General features: G+C 60.1%; 1 protein-coding gene across 1 annotated transcript; it reads left to right on the top strand.

The window, feature by feature from the left end:
* Nucleotides 1-2355: 2355 nt before the first annotated feature.
* CSDC2 (cold shock domain containing C2) lies at nucleotides 2356-3326 on the top strand (the record flags this gene model as incomplete). Its single annotated transcript, XM_084265363.1, has 3 exons — nucleotides 2356-2531; nucleotides 2784-2906; nucleotides 3164-3326. 3 exons carry the CDS (start codon nucleotides 2356-2358, stop codon nucleotides 3324-3326), a joined length of 462 nt encoding a protein of 153 aa, XP_084121489.1.
* Between the last annotated feature and the right edge of the window lie 4771 nt (nucleotides 3327-8097).

Below are 8097 nucleotides of genomic sequence, written 5' to 3'. Positions count from 1 at the left end.
CATACTAATAGTTTGCTTCCAGCATCCTTATTCAGGTTAAATGCTCTCCATTGTCCGTAATGTGGTGGGGAAAGCGAAAGGCCTCCTCAGTGAAACCCAGCACCGAGGAGGCGCTGAAGCCATTTTCATAGTCATGACTCCACGTTGCTGGGCTGTTCCCAAATCATCCAGCTGGTCCAGCCCCGACACCTCCTGGGAAGGTGCCAGATCCTGCAGCGACCCTTGGGGACCCCGTCACTTTTTGCTGCCCAGAAGTCACCAGGCTGCTCGCCAGCACAGGCGGTTTGACAGGGGGCACACATGGCTTGCCTGGGTGCTCCCTGAGCCTCTTTCTTTTTGGGGAAGAAAGTGCTGGGCTTGGAAATGGGTGAAGGGGATGGTGAGCCTGGGGATAGGGGAAGGAGGTGCTGAGCCTGGGCATGGAGAAGGAAGACGCTGGGCCCTGCAGACCGGGAGCCGAGCAGCCTGGTGTGGGCTGGACCATGGAGCAGAAGACAGGCACGTGTGCGCCAGCTGCTTCAAGGCAGAAAGAAGCCACTGGAGTGCATGAAGGGTTTGGTGAGGGGGCATCTGGAGAGACCTTTCGGAGGGGGTTGCAGTCATGACCAGAAGTTGTCTCGGAGGGTGGGAGGAAAATGGTGGCTTCTGCCTCAGGGCAGGACTGTAGTGTCACCTCTGCCGCCTGGATCTTGGGGTGAAGCTTTGCAGGGCTGGGAGGGGGCAGTTGTTAGGAACATGGGTGGGCACCAAAGTGGGACTGGCGGCAGTCGGGGCTTGACAATAGGCAGACCCCTGGCAGGGGAAGCAAGTGGAGTTGAGTGAGTGGAACAGGAGCTGCCTGGTCCTTCCCCAAAATTTCAGCTGCTCTAGAAATCTTTTCCCATGTCCTTGGTCCCTGCTAATTTGGGATTGGAGGTGACCCCCTTTTGCACGTCCTCCCAGGGCTTCTGCGTCTCAAGGGCTGCAGATGAGTCAGAAGCCAAATTAAATATTCTCTGGGTTTCCTGGTGTGTCCAGGTGTCATCTGAAAGATGCTGCATGCTCCAGAGGGGTGGGGAGGGCTGGGGGGGTGGCAGGGAAGGGGATGGTAACTGCAGGACTTCAGGCTCCCCAGCTTGGGGCAATGGGGAAGCCCTCAAGCTTGAGGGATGATGGAGATGGGTGAGTCCCCACCCAGCACCCTCAAAGTGCAGTGCCCCCGAGCAGCCACTGGCACGGGGCACCCCAAGGCAGGTGCATCCCAAGCCAGAGGCACCCAGCATGGCTCATGGCAATTAACAGGAGAAGAAACCAGCAGAGCAGAGGCTGCCTGAGCGAGTGGCTGCAGATCTGCGCATCACAGATCAGAGCATCTCACTGGGAGGCTTAAGAATGCACAACCCCCCTAATTTCATGCTTGGGATGGCTCAGTGGTGACGGCCTTGCCCACCCTTGCTCCAGCTCCTGCTCTCTGCCAGGCTCCCTGCCGTCAGGGTCCATCGCCGCATCCTGTGCAGCCTCTGGCAGCCGGAGGCTACGGGACTTCTGCTCCCTGGGCCTTCAGCTCCTTTCAGACCACGTGACGCCAGCCAAAAACCGGAGCTTGATGTCCACAGCAGCAGGAGGCTGTGCTGGTGTCACGGCTCATCTGGGGTGCCCGAAGGCTGGCTGTGCTGCTGCTAGCCCCGAAACAGCCTCCCCGTGTTCCTTCCCTGTCAGGCTGTGCCCAGGTGGTCAGTGAGCTGCTGGTTGGAGCTGAGGTTGGGTCCTGAAGCCCATAGTGCCGAGGAAGCCTCCTCAGCCCCCTGACCTTGACGTAACCTGCTGTATTGGCCCCTTTCCCTTCGCCCTTTTGCAGAAATCTTGGGCTGGGGAGATTGCAGAGCCCAGGACTGAGGGGCTGGGCAGGGTGGTGCTGTGTGGGCATCCAAAACAGTCCCTGCCTGTGGCAGCCAGCGCTCTGCTACTCCTTCTCCCACAGCAGCTTTTTAGTGACCTTATCCCTACCATGCAGGGTTATCCTGGGAAATGAAAGGCAAAGCAACAAGCCAGGGCTTTATTTGCTGGAAAATCCTGGGTTGCTTCAAGCTGGGATGGGCTTGCTGGGGCAATTCCCAGTGCCGGGGGGTGGTGCCCAGTACCGAAGGCCAGCAGCATGCTGCCCACCCCACAGATGTGGGGCTGGGAGCAGAGGGGGCAGCTCCTGACAGCAAACCGCTCCCACCAAACACCCCCCTCCTGGAGACCTGTAACCACCCCCTCACCCTCCCCCAATTTGCTCCCCAGGCTGCAGACAGCAGACCCGTGTGCCCGGGTGCCCTTTCTCCTGCCACCTGCCCGCCCGGCCCCAAAACGGAGGAGCCCGCCAGCACCACCATGTCGTCGGACCCCAGCGCCCCGCCAGCTGTGCCACCCCTGCACTCCCCCAAGTCGCCGGTGTGGCCCACCTTCCCCTTCCAGCGGGAGGGCAGCCGCATCTGGGAGCGAGGGAACCTCCTGCTGCGGGACCTGCCCAGCCCCCTCCCCACCAAGAGGACCAGGACCTACTCGGCGTAAGTACCCGGCACACAGTGAGTGGGCTCAGCACCGTCTGGCTGAGCCGCGCAGGGACACCTGTCACCAGCAGCACCCGCAGAACCCTGGTGCACGTCCCGTTGCAGCACACAGTGTCAGCGCACCCAGCTGCCCGCGGTGCTGAGGGTGGGTGCCATGGGCTCTCCTGGGAACATCATGTTTCTGTGGCAAACCTTTCCTGGCTGTGCCACCGGGGCGGGTGAGACATCTCCATCCTTTTCCTCCCGCAGGACAGCGCGTGCCTCCGCCGGCCCCATCTTCAAGGGTGTCTGCAAGCAGTTCTCACGCTCCCAGGGCCACGGGTTCATCACCCCCGAGAACGGCACAGAGGATATTTTCGTCCATGTGTCTGAGTAAGCCTGGGGATCGTGGGGTGCCAGGACACCCTGGGAGTGCTGTGCCATCAGCATGGGGCTGGACACCCAAGGGCTGGGGTGGGGATGTCCCCATGGGGTGGGGATGGGGCTCTGCCTGTCCTCTTCCCTCCATGGTCGGTAAGTTTACTTTCCCAAGGAGCAGCTGGTGGACTGGGTGCCTAACTTGGTGCTGGGTGGTCCAGGGCAGGGGTCCAGCTCTTGGCCCCGGACCCACTGCCTCTCCTCTCCTGCAGCATCGAGGGGGAGTATGTCCCGGTGGAGGGGGATGAAGTAACGTACAAGGTCTGCCCCATCCCTCCCAAGAACCAGAAGTTCCAGGCTGTGGAAGTGGTCCTCACCAACCTGGCACCCCACACGAAGCACGAGACATGGTCCGGCCAGATCATCGGCTCCTAGGTGCCTGAGGGGGCCGCCAGCCACTCGGCCCCATTGCGTGAGCCTGCCCGGCCTCTCGGGGGGGTGCGGGGGGAGCCGAGGCGGTGACGGGGCCGGGGCTGCCCCAGAACACGCAGGTGTTCGCGTTCGGTGTCTTTTATAAGGTTACGGTTTCCTTTCTCTGTGTGTGTGTGTAACTGTCTGTCGAGGGGGACAGGGGAAGCAGAGCCCTCCCCTGCCACCCCCAACTCCAGTGCCGAGCCCCGCGTTCCCTTCTTTGCCCCTGGGGCCATGGGGAGTGGGGAGAACATTCCTGTCCCTGTCCCACAGCCGCCTGGCTCCCCTGGGCTGAAGCAGGTGCTGAGAGCAGGAGGGGACCTGGGGGAGGCTGGGGGGGATCTCAGCTCATCCTCCTGAATCCCACTCTGGTGAGAGTGGCCCTCTGCTTAGTCCTGCGCAGTCCATGGCAGCTGTGGGGCATGTGGTGGGGCTGGGGGAAAACAGGGCAGCGTGGGGCAGCGTATCACTGTGTGGGGACAGGACGGCTGAGCCCTGTCCCCACCACTGGCAGCTCATGGCACCCACCAGAGCCACATCCTGCCTTCAGAAGAGCTCAGGTGAGCAGTGCCACGGGGAGGCAAGTGGCTTAGGGAAAGAGAACATTAGTTTTAAGAAGCAAGTGATTGCTAGCAGGGATTGGGGGTGCTCAGCGTTGTGCCAGTGGGGGGGGCTGCACCTGGGCATGAGGCAGGGGTGCACGTGGCACCTCTGTGCTCCCCGCTGCTGCCGGGCCAGTAATGCACTTTTCTTGGCTCGGTGCCAATGTGGTTTTGGGGAGATGGCCACCTCCTCCTCCTTTTCCTGTCCCCCCGAGCCCCTGGGGACCTTCCCACGTGCGTGCGTGCATCTCTATGTGTGTGTGTGTGTGTGTGTACACGTCTGTAGCTTGCCAAGGGGGCAAGGGGCTGAGGGGTCTGCGTAGCTGCAGCCATGGGGCGAGCACAGCTGCCTCACCCCCGACCCCCTCGGCATAGGCAGGGTCTCATCTACAAAGCACAAACTTCGTTTTTGGTCTTCTGCACCATACCCGGCCAGGCAGGAGCTCCCAGGGCCCTGGGAGCCATGGGGCACAGGCAGCGGGATGGGGATGACATGCACCTAGCTGGGTCTGAGCTGACCCCAGGGAAACGGTGCCTGTACCCACCCTCTGGAGATTGTCAGCAGCTTCAGGTGTTCATTTCAAAGCAGGGCGGGCAGCCCCCCTGCGTGGGGCAGGCAGCCCCCCTGCGTGGGGCAGGCCGCAGTGCCTGGCTCCCCAGGCACCCACGGAAGAGGGGCATTTCCCACCTTCCTTCCCTTCCCAACAGCCGCTGTCGTGGTGGGGAGCGGGGTCTGCAGGGAGAGGAGGGGGGTGAGCCTGGTGCCGCGTGAGACAGCCGGGGCCCTGCAGATTCAGGGGAACCGCCGTGCGCTGCCCCAGCCCAGGCTGCCATGGGGACTGTCTGGAGACCCCGCAGCCCACTTCACTGCCAACCCGAAGCCCAGCTCCCCCAGGGGCTGCTGCGAGACCGGCTCAGGCCCCAGCATTCCCAGGACATGCAGCTTGGCCAAGGCAAACTTTCTTTGAGGTTTCCCTTCTTTCTTTCTTCCCAAAGCACACGACAGCCCTCGACTTGTTGGTGTTTTTACAACTCCGGTGTGGTTCCCGCCTGTCTGACCGTGTGTCAACCTTTGTAACATTGGCAATAAACCATTAAAAACGACTTTCCCATGAGCCCTGCTTGTCCCAGCTCTCTCTTGTGCGCGTGTGAAGCAGTGGGGATGCTGCTGGGTCTGCTGAGCAAAGGACCTGGAGCGCCCGGGGGTTTAACCAGACAGCAGGACAGACGCGCCCACCTCCTCACAGCATGTCCTGGGGGGTCCCAGGGTGCTCCAGCCTCACTTGGGGTGGGCTGCAGATACTGAGCCTGGGACAGAAAGCTGCTGCCCACCAGGAGGGGGGGCTGGCATGGGGATTTTGGAGCCTGCTGCCTGGCTGCGTTTCACCCCGGCAGAGCCCGACACAAAGCACACGCTGCCTCTAACCTCTGTGTTAATACGACTCCTTTAATTTCTTCTTTTCCTATACATATATATGCATTTAAATATAATCCTTATTTAACAGTTGGTACCAGACAGACAGGAGCCACCCACCTCGCGCAGATACAGAGCCACACGGTGTGACAGGCCCCGCACGGGTCCCGCCGCGTCTGCTCGCTCGTGCACGCGCAGGGGGAAGCCCCAACTCACACTGTGGGCACCCACCAGGAGAGGAGCATCATGGCAAAGGGGTCTTGGGGACTGGTGTGCACCATTCCCAGGTGTAGGGCTCCCAGCCCAGTGCTGTGCCTCATCCCTGTCCGCAAAAACACAGGGCAGGCAGACGGGGCTCTCGGTGACTCTGCTTGAGCAGGGGGGTGGGACCAGATGATCTCCAGAGAGGTCCCCTCAACCTCAGCCATTCTGTGGCTGAGACCCTGCAGCTGCCCCAGCTACCCCTGCTGCCACCTTCCTCCTCACCCTTCCAGCAGGACGGGTTCTCCTGGAGGGAGGTGCCCTCAGCTGGCTCAAACTTGGTGTAGAGACATAGACAGGTATGGAGAAGGTTCCTGAACATGATCTCTCCCATACACACGAGCTCCTGAGCAGAGTAGGCCATAATGGCTATTGCCCTGAAGGTCATCCCTGCCCCTGCCTTGTATCTCCCTGCTACCCTGAGCAAGAGACGTGCTGCCCTCAGGAACAGCCTTGGACAGAGCCTGACCTTCTCTTCAAATACACAAGGCATCTCAGCCCCCAGGGCCACCAAAGTGCCTAGTGCCTTCGGGGCCAGGCTCTGGCCTTCACCCACCACCAAGCTCTCTAGAGATCCTGCTGACTTTGAATAGACTTACAGGAAAAATCCCCCCCCCCCAACCCCACAAATAACCCGATCCACAGTGAAACAGAGGAGGAGGAACCACAAAACACACAATTCCTCCATGAAGGTTACAGTGAAGGGCCAAAACCAGTGTCCTATAGAAAGGGTATCCTGCATCCAGCCTTCCCCAACAGGTCCTCTTCTCCCACAGAAATTTTCTCCGGGTAGGAAGAGGAATTTGTGCATTTGTTGGGGATTTCCAGATGCTGGGCAGCCCACTGTGCTCATGCAAATGTGATGCATTACAGACCTGATGTGTTGTAAGAGTCAAGAGGTGCAGCCAGGTGAAGGAGACAGCACCCTGCCAGCACTGGTCACGCAGCACCCTGCTCCTGCGTCAGGCAGCTGTGCCAAGGTCCACTCAGGACTCTGCCCATGGCAACGTAGGAGCCCTGCCCTGGGTCTAAAAGCACTGACACATCTCACCTGAGGAACTTGGCCCCTTGCTTAAGTGGCAGTAGCCACCTGAGAAACTTCTCTCTGCAGTCCAGCTGCTAGGTGGGAGATGAAGAGCAGCACTGAGGAAAGCAGGAACAGGGGAAGAGGAAAGAAAGCAAGGCCAAGAGGTGGGGCAGTGCTGCACCAGTAGGGACGGGCTGAGAAAGGGTCCTAGGGAGCAAGGTGGGAGCTTTTGCAGGATCTCCTGGCCTCCTTCAGGTCCACAAATGCCAGACACGTGTGCCCTGGGGAGCTTTAAGCAGGACATCTCCCTGGAGAGGATCCCTGATCGGCTCTTGAGCATGGAGTTGTGCCTAACCTTGTTGGTGTGGTCACACCTCCCGGTGTAACGGCCAGGAAAAGGGACAGTGTGAGGCAGGAGCTCAAGGGCCACAGGAGAGATGCAGTTTTGCAACCCACAAAGACCCAGGAGATGAGAGGAGCAGGAGGACACATGGCAGCTGCACTGGAGAATTTGGGTCCCTAAAGGTGACCACATAAACCAGGCGTGTGGGAGGAGATGGGGCGGAGAAGCAGCTTGGCGGGCACTGCACAGCGTGTACCTCCACTGGCACTGGGAAACAGGCCTGGGAATGTCTCTGGCAGCGTTGTGGGAAGCTGAGCACTGGGAAGAAAGGGGACTCGGACTCGCTCTGCAATGAATGCCCTGGGTACCGTTTTACACTGACACATCCCTGACGCCTTACGGACACGCTGGGGGAAGACTGTGGGGAAGGAAGCCTTCTGCCCGCCACGGCTCCGCAGGGTGCTCTGCAGGCAGCAGGCACCTGGGGTACCCCAGGCAAGGTCAGGCCTCACAACTTCTGCACCACATGGAAAATAGACCCACAGTTGCCTTTTTGTGTGTGTGTGTGTGTACAGTAAAGAGAGAATTTGTTCCTTGATGCATCTGAGCGGAGCTCAGAGCAGGAACGGAGTCATTTTAAAACTGCCATTCCCAGGCCAACTGCAGGGACTGGCACTGTGCAGTGCTGAGGGGAAGGACACAGCAGTCCTCTCCATCAGGATGCACAACGCTGCAGCAAGCCAGGGTCACCCTTCCTGCCCTGGGCTCAGAGCAAACAGCCTTCCCTGCCTCTCACTTCGGAGTGGCTCTGGTGAGAGCATCTGGGGCCTCGGCAGCCCCATCCTCCCCAGACAAGGTGCAGGGGGGAGAGAAAGGGGAGACACGTGTTCCCTCATGCAGAAGTGTTAGGAGAAGCAGAGCAGAAAAGCAGAGAAGAGGGGAGGGAGCAGAGGACGGATGCACACACACTAGTGTGACTGGCCCGTTCAAATGCTTTCTGACCATGAAAGCATCTGCATTGCCACCCACCACAGCCTGAACTGCCAGAAGAGAAGTTTTGCTGGAGGTGAGGAGGGTTTGGTCCCACC

Source organism: Gallinula chloropus (genome assembly GCF_964237585.1).
Source record: "Gallinula chloropus genome assembly, chromosome: 1".
In the NCBI taxonomy this organism is placed as follows: Eukaryota; Metazoa; Chordata; class Aves; order Gruiformes; family Rallidae; genus Gallinula; species Gallinula chloropus.
The sequence above is the reverse complement of the archived record's forward strand: the minus strand, read 5'-3'. Positions and strand labels throughout refer to the sequence as shown.